Source organism: Cucumis melo, chromosome 11 (assembly GCF_025177605.1).
Source record: "Cucumis melo cultivar AY chromosome 11, USDA_Cmelo_AY_1.0, whole genome shotgun sequence".
In the NCBI taxonomy this organism is placed as follows: domain Eukaryota; kingdom Viridiplantae; phylum Streptophyta; class Magnoliopsida; order Cucurbitales; family Cucurbitaceae; genus Cucumis; species Cucumis melo.
The window spans coordinates 19,366,592-19,382,489 of record NC_066867.1 but is presented as its reverse complement, the minus strand read 5'-3'; the positions used below and the strand labels follow the sequence as shown (position 1 = coordinate 19,382,489).

General features: G+C 33.5%; 1 protein-coding gene across 1 annotated transcript; it reads right to left on the bottom strand.

Moving 5' to 3' along the window:
* Positions 1 to 13,758: 13,758 nt before the first annotated feature.
* LOC103490549 (NAC domain-containing protein 6-like) lies at positions 13,759 to 15,243 on the bottom strand. Its single transcript, XM_008450099.3, has 3 exons — positions 14,975 to 15,243; positions 14,607 to 14,884; positions 13,759 to 14,371 (listed from the first exon to the last, which is right to left on the bottom strand). Exons 1-3 carry the CDS (start codon positions 15,153 to 15,155, stop codon positions 13,913 to 13,915), a joined length of 918 nt encoding a protein of 305 aa, XP_008448321.2. The 5' UTR covers positions 15,156 to 15,243; the 3' UTR covers positions 13,759 to 13,912.
* Between the last annotated feature and the right edge of the window lie 655 nt (positions 15,244 to 15,898).

Below are 15,898 nucleotides of genomic sequence, written 5' to 3'. Positions count from 1 at the left end.
TTTAGAAAGAATAGAGGATGATTCTTGAGAATTTTCTTCACATAAAGAATGTGAGAAGTCACATATTAATGAGTTTACTTTGCCTTGAAGGAAAATAGGATAGAGCTAAAGGTTCTCCCTTCTCACCTTAAATATGTGTTCTTGGGGGAAAAGAACACATATCTTGTCATCATTTCGAAGGAGCTAACCAAGGAACAAGAAGCAAGGTTGCCCAAAATCTTGAGAAGACATAAGCAAGCCATCGGTTAGAGTTTTGAAGTCTTGAAGAGGATCAATCCATCTTTTTGCACACACCATGTCCATCTTGAAGAAAAGGGAAAGAACAAGGTTCAACCCCAAAGACGCCTCACTCCTACCTTGAAGGAAGTAGTAAAAAAAAGGTCTTGAAGCTTAAAGAAGTTGGGATCATTTATCCTTTTCCACACAACACTTAGGTAAGCCTCATTCACGTGGTACCCAAGAAGTCCGGTATGACCATTGTGGAAAATAGCCAAGGTGAAGTCATTTCTACTCGTGTTTCAAATAGTTCACGCTTGTGTATTGATTATAGAAAGCTAAACGAGGAAACTCTTAAAGACCATTTCCCTTTACCTTTTTTAGATCAAATGATAGAACAATTAAGAGGGAAATCTTACTTTTTCTTTCTATATGGGTTTTCTAGCTTTTATAAAATACCCGTAGCATGTGTAAACAAACATGAAACGCAGAGACTGATCCTCATAAATCCCGATGTTTCACTTATAGCGTCGAGAGAAGTGGGGATCTCGCGACGTTTACAGGGTGCGACGGGAGATCTCCTATAAATATGAGTTATGTTTTCACAGAACACAAACTCAAATGAAAGAAAAAGAAAGAGTTAGAGAACGAGAGAGAGATTCGTTCATCCGCCCTTGTCATCGATGTCCGTCGTCTTTCATCCATTTTACATCGTCACCGGCTTGGTCCGTCACTCGTCATCCTATTCCGCCACCACCGCCGCTGCCGCTTTACATTCTAATAAACTATTTGTTGTTTTTTATTAAAGTTAAATAAATATATACTTTAAATGCATACTGAACTTGTTTGCATGGATAGAGTTAAAATTGTTAAAATGTATGTTTAAACGTGTTAAAATCATTTATTGGAATTTTTTGAAGTTTAGGAATTAAATTGTATTTACAAAATGTATATTGTAATTTGTTATAGGTTTAAGGTTAAAATGGTTGAAATTAATGTTGAAATGTATTGAAATTGTTTGAAGTTTAAGAATGAAATTGTATGTATAAAATATATACGGAAATTGTTATAGGTTTATGGTTTAAATTGTTGAAATTTATGTTTAAATGTATTGAAATTGTGATTGGTTTGGGGTTGAGATTGAAAGAGTTTTAGGGTTTGGGGTTTAGGGTTGCAATGTCAAATATGGTTGATTTGTAGTGGTTATCCTGCAGTTATGGTAGCCTTCAGTTTTTAATTTGTTAGTATGCTTTGTTTGTTGTAATTTAGTATTAGTTAGAATTAAGGCAGCCTTTAGTAGTTTATAATTTGTTGGAAGTCTTTAGGTAGCTTGTAAAGCTTGTTGGAAGTGTTATAGGTAACTTGGAAAGATTGAAGTAATATGTGGTTAGATTATTCTGGCTATCATGCAATTATGGTAGCCTTTTTAGTTTAAACTTAGGTTTAATGAAAGTTGAGATATTGGGTACTTGTGAGGTGTAGCTTATTCATGAAGTAAGTTTGGACATTTGAGAGGAGGAATATAAGACTAATCAAACTTATTTATATCCTATGTCTTCCACGATGGACAAAGGTTGTATGAAACTTAAGAATAAGTTCTCGCTTGAGTATAGTGACGGGGTTTCCTAATGTTTAGATGTTACAAAGTATCAAGTCGATGAGTACGGACGAACAAGGTGTCCTTGCAAGAGAACTCAAATTGAGACTCATTAGAGGGCGTGGAGCAACATTTATTAACGATTGGAATATCCCCTCATATACAACTTGAGTGTATCATGGAGAGCCAATGAACTTGCATAGAGATAAAGAAATATTTGATGAAGGAACTAGAAGTAATCATTTTCATGAAGAAACTAGCAGTAACTCTTTTCCTAAAGAAAATGAAATGTTGGGTATACTTCATGATTAACAAGCTCCGATTGAACACGAAGAAGAAATGTGGAGGAAGGCTTGGAGAATGACATGTTGTTTAATAGTGGTGTAGAACAAGAGACAACGAAACATATTTTCAAGAGTTATTAAATGAAGCCCGTAGTAAGCTATACCCCACTATTTAGAATTTTCCTCCCTACACATTTTAGTTAAGTTGATGCATGTCAAGGTTCTCTATTTGGAGTAACAAGTCCTTCGACATGTTATTAGAACTGTTAAAATCAGCGTTTCCAATATGTAGTACTACTATCCCTAGTTTATTCTACGAAGCCAAACGACAACATGAACACGCTGGACGAAATAAACTGAATGCAATCCAAAAGAAAGCCGATGAGCTTATTTGACATTGCCGCCAAACTGAATTCAAGATAAGATGTGACAGGTGACACATGGCATTTTGAAGTTGAATGATTCTCATCGTCCGACAAAGGTAATCATTCTGGCATGGATAACTTACTGAAAAAAGTCTATAAATAAAAGGATTCCGACATGATCAAGAGCTTGTTTTACTTGGTAATTACCTAAAGAGCTAAACTTACAAATTGATTTCAAAGTGTCTCGAGCTTGGATTTTTAGCAAGAAATTTGCAAGCAAGTACAAGGGAGCTTCTGCTAAGGACTTAGGCAAGGAAACTAACTGATTGTGAGTGGTTTCTTCTTAAAATATTTTCAAACTAAAAGAATTTCTTCCATGTTTGAATACTTATAAATATTTCTTTATTGAATTATCAAATTCCATGATTTCCCTTATATCCCTAAATTATTAAAATAGATTTGGTTTACAAATGATTTGAAATTGAAATGAACTTGAATATTCAGATAAGATTATCTTTGGTACCCTATGAAATGAGAATTCCTCATTCTTGGTGTGTGTTTTGGTATGGGATGTCTTATCCTTATTATGTGATATGGGATAAGATGTTCTATTCTTGTTGTTTGATATGGAGTAAGATGTCTCATACTTGTTGTGTGATCTAGTATAGGATGCCCTTCGCTTGTTGTGATCTAGCATTGAAAGACGCATTATGCATGATGGAATTGATGAAGACTTGTTGCGTTGAGATCACTCCGCTCAGCCACAACTTAGCAAAAGAGTTGAGGAATATTTTATTTGTATTTTAGTTTAAGTCTGGGTTTCCAATTTAAGAAAAGTGTAAAACTCAATAAAAACTTACAAGTAGAATGTAATTGTTCAGTATAAAACAATGAAAAAAAGGGTAGGTTTATTTTTCTAGAATGGGAAACTATAAGCTTCTGTCATAAAATCTTTCTTACAATTATTGTCTGTTGGTACAGATAAATGTCTCTTTTTCTTCATATATATTATGCCACCTGTAAACTTGTTTCAAGTTTTGATATAGCTTGGTACTGCCAGAATGCATTGAGAATGGGAAACTATAAGCTTTTATCATCAAATCTTTCTTACAATTATTGTCTGTTGGTACAGATAAACGTCTCTGATAAAGAAACCATTGTCAAAAGATACGTAGAACTTACCAATTTGCTCTACCTCTGCTAGCTAACGTTTCTTAACCAAATAAGGATCGTCATGTCATGCATTAATAATTCTCTATCTCAAGGTCGGTTGTGTTGTCTACTATTCCAACCGTGAGGTGACTTTCCTCGTTGCAACTGCAATTTTTGCTTGTTTAGAATTATGCTGCAAGTAAGTTTGTCCGGTAATTAGAGTTGCTGATGATACAAAATCATATAATCATAGTCTTTCGCTAGATTTAGCCATTTGTATTTTCTCATGTTTAAATTCTTCTGGGTGAGGAAGTATTTCGAGCTCTTCTAATCAATGAAAATTTGTATCTTCTCCCTATATAAGTAGTGTCTTCGGATCTTTAATTTAGTGTAAAAACTATTATTGCCAACTCCAAGTCATGAGTAAGATTGGTCTATTTGAGATTCTTCAACTGATAAAAAGCATAAGCAATCACCTAACGATGATGCATCAATACACAACTCAAACCTTTCTTTAAGGCATCGTTGCAAATCACAAAATTTCCTGGACCATTTGGAACTATAAGAACTAATAGTAATAAGCTTTTTCCTAATGGTTTGAAAACTTACCTCACATCCCTTGCTCCAAACAAGAGTCTCCTTCCTGGCGAATGGATTGATTATGTGAGAGAAGTCTTCCACAAATCGACGGTAATAGCCTGTTAAACCCTAGAAAACTAAATAACCCACTGACTACTGCAGGTTGAGACCAACTAGTAAAAACTTCAATCTTTGCCAGGTTTATGGAAACTCTATCCCAAGACACCACGTGGTCAAGAGAGGTCACTCGCTTCAACTAGAACTCACATTTAGAAAACTTGGCATACAACTTATTTGATTGTAGAGTTTCCAAGACCTTTCGTAAATGCTTTTCGTGCTTTAATTAAAGTCATATTGTTAGTTTTTATATTTATATTGTAATAATAACATTTCATTTGTTAATAGGGACAAAGAAACAATCCATCAAGATATATGATGTCAAGTTTAAATGAGTTACTTGAACCTATTTCAAATTTGAAGACTTGTTTATGTTCAAGCAATTTTGATTAGAAGTTTAATTTTATTTTATCAAGTATGTTGGACAAATTTTGTACATGCCAAGTTTTTGATACATTTTTTATTTTGTTAAATGATATAATATTCGTGATTGTTGGTATTTTGCTGAAGTTGTTTGAAGTTGTTTGGTAGTTGTATGTATGTAGATTTTACATATTTTAATGTTTTTGTAATTCACGTTTGATTACAGGTCGCATATAAGGAAGGATCGTAATGTCCCATATATTTTTAATTTTCTTTTTAAATTGTTATAGTTGAAGGTTAAAAAACATCTACAAAAGAGTTTAGTTGATGGTAAAAAATCGTTAATATAAGGATAATACTTGATGGGCAAAACATGTTAATGAAAATAGCTATCTTGATGGACTTTTCCATAATCTTGATGGGAAAAAGATGACAAAGTCTCCTTTCTTGATGTTTAAAACCACTAAGAAAGGGTTTTTGTTGACTTGGTTTGGTCATCAAGAAACTTGATTTTCTTGATAAACTTGATGGGCAAAAAACATCAAATTCTCATTTATTGATGGACAATACCATCAAGAAATGACTTTTTATGACAAGTTATGGCCATCAAGAAGACTGATTTTCTTGATGGATAGGCTTTCTTGATGTTTACCTACTTGGTGGCAAAGACCATCAAGGTAGACAATTTTTGACGTGCTTTGCACATAAAGAAGGACAAATTTGTAGTAATGGCATTTTAACATATTCAATAAGACCTTTTCTTCTCTTTCATTTAGTTGGGCTTAGAAGATGACGGACAAAGTGTTATTCTCCCCTAAGTATGCATATTTCAAGAGGGTTAGCAAAGGCTTGAGCTATAATTTTTGTGGCTCTTCAATTGATGGCTTATTCTTTTTACCGCCTTTGGTTTGCAGATCGAAAGGCTCGAACGTCCTCGAGTCAAAGACAACGTTCACTTCTTTTAGAAAGCCTTTAGGGCCTTCTTTAATTAATTCTTCAAGATTAAATAGCTCGATGAATAATTCTTCCTCGCAATAATTCCACCTAAGGGATTCAATTGCATTGAAGTTTTCAGCATCAGTGGGAACTTTAACACTTTAACAACAATGAATTTTACTTCTTAGACATTAACCCGCATAGTTAACTCCCCTTGGTGGACATCTATTAAGGTCTTTCTTGTTTACAAAAATGCCCGCCTTAAGATAATTGGTACATCCCGATCAGCCTCGTAATCCAGAATGATGAAATCTGCAAAAAATATGAATTTGTCCACCTTAACCAAATTATCTTCAATCATGCCCTCAGTATGCATGATGGATATGTCTGCCAACTGGAGTGTCATTTAGGTCAGTTAAGCCTTCTATATCCCTAATTTCTTAAAGATAGAGAGACTTTAAGTTGATACTCGCTCCAAGGTCGCATAACGTGTGACTAAGATCCACATCACCTATAGACCAGGACACCTTGAATCTTTTAGGATTTGTCATCTTCACTAGAACCCCATTCTTGAAGACGTCACTTGTTGCCTGCATTAGAGCTACGATCTCATATTCAGCCATTGTGAGGCCTAAGTCCAGAATAGAAGGATCATGTTGAATAAGTATTTTGCAGAAGGCGTTCTGAGTAGTAGTTAGTGTTGAAGCTTGACAACACGATAAGAGGAAGTACTAGTTCAACGCTAATGTTAGGCATTTTGATGTTGTAGCATGAGATGATGTCAGATGAGAGAAAGTTTAGCATTGGAAGGAAATGTCTAATCTTGAGTTGACAGCTGGTTATGTGTTAAGTTTTAGCTTAATGCATAGTCTGATGAGTTATAGGCTGACACGTGTAAAGTGTTAAGTAGAAGGTGGCAAGCTAAAGAGGCTTGGAGATGACTAATCCAATTTTGGAAATAATATAATAAGATTGAAAATATTAAAGAAGGTGTCATTATTATGAGAATTTTCTAAGTGTCGAGCTGTTAAAGGGAAGTCTAGGCCAAGAAGAAGGAGCTAAAGTTCGGCGTTCTGAAAAGAAGGAAACTAAATATTTTTCTGAGTGATTTTCTAAATGAAAGAAGTATTTTGAAAGCATTCTTTCTGCGTCTTATGTTGTATTTATGTTTAAAGCGTATAGCATTATTGTTGATATTGATGTTGTTATTTGAAAAGAAGGTTTTTTAACTAATGTTTCTTGATTGATGATTGTGATGCTTGTATGCGAGTAAACCATTAGCCTTATTTCTATCGATGAACAAATTATTATATATACATAATAAGGAAAGGAAACCATGTAAAAAGAGACTACATTGTGAGATGAAGTTGGCCAACGCATAAAAGGAGTGTATTTAGCTAGGTGGCCTGAGCAACAAGAATGAACCAGGGAAATTCCCCAAGGGAATCTGGTGAAACGGATCTCAGGTCTATGCGTGGAAATTGTTCATGTTCTTGGGAAAAAGGAATAAGTAGAGGCTAATATTTTATTTATATGTTTTATTGAAATGAGGCATTGGAAGCCTGTTTATGAGAATGAGAATAAATTTATGTGATTGCATTGTATTCCTTAAAAATGATTTCAAAACCATCACTCATTAAGTATGTTACTCATGGTTGAAATTTCCCTTCCCCAAGTATCAAGGCATCGAGGCCAAGCATAGAAGGGTAAGGCGAGCTGCTATGTGTTGAGGCGCGTAAGCTAGGCATTTAGAAGTTGTGTTGCGTTGAAGTGCCTAAATTTCATGTTTTAAGCTTTATTGTGAAGAGAACATGTTCATTGTATTATAAAACACCTGTTATAAAGTTAATAAAGAGAAGCTGTTTATTCTGCGGCTATGCTATTCTAATCACTTAATAGCTAAAAGAGTTGAGTTGAACTAGGGACAAAGCTAAGGTTCGAACTTTGGGTCGAGTTTGTTGAGTTATTTCTTCTTACTAAGCGTTCAGCATATTACATCCCACATGGTTGCATAAAGTGACATTTTGGGTGGGCGTGACAATCATCCTTCTTTTCTTCGCAAGTATGTTCTTTAGAAATTTCACGTACGAAGGCATTTACTCTAATGCATCAACAAATGGGATATTAATGTGAAGCTGCTTCAGGACATTTACAAACTTTTGAAAATGTTGTTCGTTTCCTTTCTTCTTTAGGTGACCAGGAAATGGAGGAGGCGGCATTTGATGAGAAAAGGCACCTGTTTGGATGCATTCCTACGTTCTTCATCTAGCTTGAAAGTTTTCACTTCCTTGTTTTTCTAGATGTCTTTATTCTGTTAGAAAGAAGTATTGTTAATTAAAAGAATTAAGAAGATATGAGAAATATTATTTTAATGGTCATAAATGGTGTTAGGACTAAAGGTAGAAGTTCTATGCTCAGGGTCTGGGTTGTGGATGGTCAAATTCCTTCTGCTTCTTAGTGTCACTGCCTGACACTGATCTTTTCAGTATCTCCCATCTGATTAGGCATTTCAGTGTTGCTTGAGAAGGATCCCGTTGGTCTTTCGGAGAAGTCTCTAGCGAGCTGCCTTAACTTTAGCTCCAGATTTTAGATGGATGTGGCTTGGCTTTGCAGAAGGACATCATTCTTTTGCATATACTCTCAGAGGAGGCTCTCCATTGGCGAGGATGAAGATAGAGTAGTGGTGGTGTTTTGTTGTTGTAGAGGTGGAGGATGATGTTGGTTTTTTTATTGTGTTGATCTATAATAATTTTATAGATCATTAGATTATTGTTTAATTATTTAATAAAAGTTATTATTCTTATTATTATTCAATTGCATGTTATTGTATAATAATATCCATGAATATGTTATTGGATAATAATATCCATGAATATGTTATTATATTCTAAATGTTCCTAATCAATTATTATTGTGGGAACAATAATAAATTAAGATTAGTATGAGTTATAATTGATAATCATTGGATGATTATATATGTAGAGACATAAATTATAATCATATTTTCTTATTAGGGAATAAGAATTGGACTAACCCTTTTTTGAGATTATTATTTTTAGATTATTAAATGGACACGTGTCATAAATAATCTCAAATAATTGATTGTTTTGATCCTTAGACATGAGATTATCATAGTATTAAACATAAGAATTAATCTATTATATGCAATCAAGTGTTATCCTTAACCGGATAATTATAAAGGTTGTACTGGAACACATTATGAATTATATAGTGGAAAATGACTAATCAAAATGAAATTTATCCCTCTTATTGTGGAGAGATATCTTTGGGCCCCTCGATTAAGCGTGACTGTAGAAAGGCATGGTCGTGCTATAAATGAATTAATAAGGGTATTAATGCCATTTATTATTTCAGTATACTTATTGATTGAGAAAACAATTGAATTAGGTAAAGTGAGTTTGTCCATGCCTTATATTCAATTATAGATATTGCGTGACAAAAGGATTAAACAAATAATTATGTTAGGTTATGTTGGATCATCGGCCGACTTAATTTAATATGGGTAGCTACAATGTCTTGCTAGAGACCAATTATGACTTATGAGCCGTAAAATGAGTTATGGGCCCATTGCCATATTAAATTAACATAACAAGTCCCACAGAAAAGAACTGAGTCAATTTTTTTTTGGGTAGGGTAATTAATAAGCTAAATTGGAGAATTTGAAGCTTTTTAGGAATCCCTAAGTTACTAGAAAGCCAACACTTATTAGAAAATCCTAGGAAGCCTATAAATAAGATCATAGGCATCTTATTTGATACACACAACAAAAGGCATAAATTCGTTAGTCATAGAGAGAGAATTTAGAAAGTCGAAATTTTTATTCTGTGAGGTACAAGCAGACCCGAATTCGAGAAGTCGAATTTCCAGTTCGTGTGTGGATACTATGAAAGAACAATACTGATTTTGGAGCGTTTTGGTGATACGATTTTGGAGGATCATCCTTATTAGTACAAAGGTAATTCAAACTTGGAGAGTTACTCACGTCAGCATAAAAGTATGTTTATTCATGATTTAATTGTTTATGCACGGTCTGTTTACGTTCTAAGGGTTAGAGAAATTTTTTTATGTTAATTTCATTGCATCTAGCCCTAGTTCGTTTTCCAATAAATGTGGTCTGTTGTTGTGGTGTCTTGGGTGACAGCCAGATGCTTTATCCCGATTTTCACCTTGACCACCCTATCTCCCTTAGCTTTGTTGACTCGTTTCTCCTCACCCATCGTTGGGGTGGCTCATTCAAACTAGCCTGTATCTGTTGGAGTAGAGGTCATGCTTGACATACAAACAATCTTAGTATTTAGTAGACACACATTGGTGTTGTGAGGATCGCTATATTCCATGCGTTGTATCTTATCCACCTACTTCATCGTCTGAAATGAATTGCTCGTGGTGTTGATTTCAATAATGCCATTGATTGTAGAAAGTTGTTCATTGTAGTTATTTGACCTTGTAGTGCCACCAATGCGTTATTATCCAATCCTTCTTCATTCTTTTCTCTTCCTCCTCGACGAGAGTTAAAGTCATCATCATTTGATTCATTATAGAGTCCAACGTTGTCTTAATCTGCTTGTAAGAGCTCTTCAACATTCCTCCTACGAACACTACATCAATAGTCTGCTGTGTTCCCTTGTTTACTCCAAAATAAAATACCTCCATCAAAATGCATTGAGCAACGTCATTGTGGGGCATGACATCACCAGGTGCTTAAACCTGCTCCACCCGTCATGCAGGTTCTCTCTACCTTTTTGCTGGAAGATCATAATGTCCCTCCTTCTCTTGGCAATCTCATGGGGCAGGAAGAACTTCTTCATAAATTTCTCAATGAGTTGTTCCCATGTTCTCACCTTTCCACTCTAAAGAGTTTGGCCATCTTTTCACCTTATCCCTCAGCATTAACGAGAAAAGAGCGAATCACAATTCCTTCTTTGATATGCTAGGCATTTGAAATAAGGAATACATAGAGTAGAAGCTACTAATATGTTCATTTAGATATTCACCTTAATAACTGCTAAACAATCTAACATTCATAATCATCTGTATCATAACGACTTGATCTCGAAACGTGCATTCTCGTTAAAAACAAGGTAGGCGATCTCGAGGTTGAAGTCATAAACATTTGGTGAAGCATAGGACCAGATTAGTCTGTCTAGATCGTGGAATATGTAGGCGGGGTTGTTTTATTCTTGGGTAGCTTGATGCAGAAGGACACCTTAGTTATTTTGATTGTTATTCATTCTATTATCTTGTCACCTTTGTCTTCTTCTTTTATTCGGCTGAAATGTTTATTCTATCTCAGAGTTGACACTCTTGATTGTCCAATACAAGCTTTGGCTCCCTAGCACCAAATACCTAAGATATTTTCTTGGCACTTCCTGGCCACGCAAAAAACCAACTTTTGGCCGCACAATTACTCATCCTAGATTCTCATGACTTTCTTTGGCCACTTTAGGAGTATTCTAGCCAACACTTAACTAAATTCTAAACTTCCTTAAGGTCACCTTGGCTACCATGACACTTCATGTCACTTTAACCATGATACCAAAATAATGACACACCAATCTTTACACTTAACAACAACACCAAACCTTAGTAAAATTTCTCTCCAATTTTTCTTGCCAAACAAATCTTAAACCAGTTTTCTTCAACTAAACTTGACTCATATATACCTCTTGAGCTCTCTAGAAGACTTAGGGTTCCTTGGATCTAAGGTTTACAAATTGTTCTTGGAGTAATATTGTAACATAAAATTGTTAAGGTACAATTAGACATGCATCTCTTTACATTTTTTATAGGGTAATTATAATAGGTAGCAATTTTTAGAATAATTATTAAGTATGTAGCAATATTTTAAAAAAATTGCAAATATAGCAAAATCTATCAGTGATACACTTCTATCGTTGATAGACTCTTATGGTTTATCAGTGATAGACCAACATTTGCTACATGGTCTATCAGTGATAGACTCCTATCATTGATATATTTTGACAGATTTTGCTATATTTGCAATTTTTTTAAAATGTTGCTAGATAATTAATTATTTTGAATATAATTGCTAAATTTGCAACTATCCCTTTTTTATAACTACCATCATTTTTCTTGTTAAAATACCACTTAAACCAAATTATGGTACACACGGAAACATCAAATATACAAAATGACTACCAAAGCTAAACGAAACTTACCATTAAAAAAAAATTAGAAACTATATAGACCAAGCTTAGCATATAAAAATTCATCAACATATTTTGAGAGAAAGTAATACATATAGTGTTAAATAACCAACCTAGGTTTTGTTAAGGACGTCCATCAAGCTACTCGAACAAATTATATTGTATTTTAGTTAAAAAGAAGGGCAAGAAATTAACAAAAATTTAATCACGGACTAACTAAACAAATAATAAACACGCTTGCAACCAAAGGACAATAATTTTAGACATATATTTCTATTGACATTTAAAATTTAAATTAATGTAAACTTTACTCTCAAAATTTGCTTAAATATAGAACATGACTAACATTGTAAGAACTTCTTGTTATTTGGAGGCAACTAGTTGTTGAATCACCAGTTAATTAACTTGATATTTTATTGATAAAAACTGTGAATCAAAGTATATACGTTGGTGCTGGCAGGCAAGTATATCACCCATCACCATAAACATACCTTTTCGTTGACTCTATCAACTTTATATAGCACAACAAATACTCTTATCGACCAAATTGTTTTTCAACTCCAACACATTAAAACTTATCATTTTTCTTATTTCTACATTTGTTTATTATATATTAATGTATGAACAACAGTTTACATTTATACCCGTACTAATATGACAATTGTTAAAGTTCATCAACAAATTTGTTGATACAATATTATTTATAATTAAATAAAAAGTGGGAGACGTGGTAGAAAATATTAATCATATATATGTGATTGGAAAAATTTGAAATTGAAAAAGAATAGCATTATATATTAAATCAACATATAAAAATTAAGGTATTTCTAAATTGCAAACATAGTAAACTTAACCTTTTGATATAGTCTCGATAGCCGTATGATAGCCGTCTTATATTACTAATTAGTAAACTTATTAGCCATATTCACAATATGTAAAAAAAAAAAGGTGTAATTGATTGTTTTTTTCCAAATTTTTTTATCATTGGATGTAATTTTCTAAAATATTATATAAAAAGAAAAGAGAGAAGAAAGGAGAAATTATTGCTACTTGTTGAAAGTGAAACAAATCTTTCCACTTTGGAAGATCCAGGGACCCTTGAATATTTCCATCGCCAATTATTGGGAGAGAGGAAGATTACAATTAACTTTGAAACAAATTTTTCATTGTCAAAGGTTCCATCATCATGGACCCTTTTTCAATTTTCTTACATATGGAAGGAAGAAACAAAAGGAAATTGTGTGGTTGGTGGAAGGAGGACGAACAGTTTTGGTAGATATTTTCGTGTTTTAGAATACGAACATAGCTTCATAATTAACTATATAAATATTTTTAAGGTACGTTAGAAGTTTAAAATATATATATACCATACTTGTTTTAGTATATCGCTCAAATACTTAGGTGTATCTTGTCTATATATACTCGTCTTTTTGGGATCTTTTTATTTATGTATCCAACTTTAGTTTACGTTTATGGCAAACTTATTTTTCTCTTTTTCTTTGGGCTAATTTTTGTAAAGGTAACAACATATAACAATATTTATGGTTCGTCTAACAAAAAGAAAAAATCCATGAAATAGATACAATATTTTAATAATTTTTATATTTGCTCTTGAATATTGCGGACGATTTATCACATCTTCCTTCTTCTTTGCAATTTATTCATCTTTCTTTTGTTTAAATCTCTTATGTGATCTTTACCCACTTTCGACAAGATTCTTTGAAGCTACATTTTATATTTCTCATATTCGAGAATATCAAAATCGTTTAAATATTATTTTGACATGATCTAAACGATCGTTTACCATTATCAACACGGTCGTTTAAATTTAAAGTCATTTTTCTCTCGTTTAGAAAGAACTACATCGTCATGGTGTAGATGTAAGATAACTTATCGAAATTCCAATGGACCTTGAAAGTATAAGATAACTCAAAATTGCATCCAATTAATTAACCAATATATGAAAAATATCATGTTTCATATATAGAAATAAACAAGAAGCTAACCCAATTTCAAAGTTAGTTAAAAGGAGTGAGAAACCATAGAGAAAGAAGAACCTATATACAATATAACTAGAGTTTGCGTTCACAAAATCAAGCACAAATAATTAGGTTCTTAGAAATTAAGTATATTGCTAGGAGTGGTGAAATTGAGAAGCCATGGACTATTGAATTGGTTCCAAAACTGGTCTTGAGTCCAATCCATGTTCATCTTTGGAACTTGAAGATCAGTCAGCATGCCAAACCCTTTTGGAATTTGTATGCTTGTTGTCGACAACGACAAGGAAGATGACCCTACGTCGGCCACCTTTGAATCGACTTCTTCTTCATCTTCCCCACAACTTATCTCTTCTAATTTCATTGCCATTACTTCACTTGAATTCAGCCTTGGAATGTTTTGAGTGCAAAATGAGTCTTGATCATCACCTTGTTCTTCTTCACCCATTAATGGAGGTGTTAATAGTATTGTAGCATTATTATTCATATGCAAGTTCTTTGTCTCTTCCTCCACTGCCCTTTGCTCCAACACCTTCAATGATGTTGCTTTTCTATAGATCTTGCACAGCACTATGTCCTGCGCAAATCAAATCACAATTTTTTAAAAAAATAATATTATTATTAGCCCTGTTTTTAATATTTTTGAAAAACAGTGCCTTGTATAATAAGTATTAATCCACCCTTTTACCCACCAAAAGAAAACTGTGTTTCTTTTATGCATTATATTTTTGACACATAAGTGTTGAATGATTCCCATTTCTTAACTCAAAAATTTAAAGGTTTACAAAGGCTAAGCAGATGAATTTTATTACCATTATTGGAAGAGAGGAATTATGAGGAAGACGATACTCGTTCATGACCCAATCAGTCTTGGTTCCTCTAGGAGCTCTTCCTTTGTAGAAAACAAGAGTTTTCCTTAAACCAATAAATCTTTTGGGATCGGACAAGCTCAATATTCTCCTGTCCGACCCCGTGGCTTTCCAGTACCCAATTCCAGTCGTCCGATTAGGCCGTCCCCCGCCGCAACCACCGTGCTTTCTATCTCTTGGTACAAAGAAATACCACTCTCTCTCACCATTCTTCGCCAAATCTTCAAAAATTAAAATTATATCAAACAAATTAAACCTTTTGAGAAAAAAAAAAGAAAAGAAAAAGAAAAGAAACATAAATTAAATAATACCAGGTAAATCCCAAGGGTCGTGTTGGTAAATGTTGAGAAATCCAATAACATCGAAGCTATTGCGGCGTTTCCCAAAAACCATTTGCTTGAGATAGAATTCAAGAAGCTCTTCTTCAGTTGGGTGGAATCGAAAGCCAGGGAGTTGGCCATGGAAGCTATGATGATGAGCTTTGTCCGCCATGGAATAAGCTGTGATCTTAATAATTAATAAATGTGTTTACAAGATATTAAATGCTTGTATTTATATATAAAATGAATGGAATTGGGATGTTGTTAACTTAGTGGGTGTGTATGTTGTGCAAGGGCTAAAGGGACCACTCAAAAAGACTTGGTCTCTCAAACATAAATTTACTACCTTTCTGTTTCTTCGAATTTGATCTACCTCTAATTGTGGGTCCATCACACAAAACTATCGTTTCTTCATGACTTTCTTACTCATCTTCTTCTTACGCTCTGGAGAACTTATGGAGGGAAATTGTGACAAATTGATCCAAAAGTTTAAACATAAGTTTAAACATAAGTTTAAACATAAGTTAAAAGGTGAAACCAAATTTAATTATAATATTTAACATTAATCCTCTTCATTTGTAGGCTCTCGGACCAAACTACTTTGGTATCATTTAAATTATTGATTAATTTAATATTCCTCTTGAACCATCAAAAAGCTTAAACTCGCAAGTGATTGTAAATTTAATTTGGGCCGTAACTTTGAACAAGCATTGATCCTAACCTTGAACTTTGAAAAGGGCTTCTGGAGACATTCTAATAAGTCTACGGTCACTAGTAGAAAAAAGACCTACGATGATAGTTAAATGATATCATAAAAAGATTTCGTGATAGTTATTTGTAGTCATTGATGTGGCAATCATAGAAAATATTTTATGACAGTTCTATAAAACTGTAACGAAATGTGTTTTTTACGAC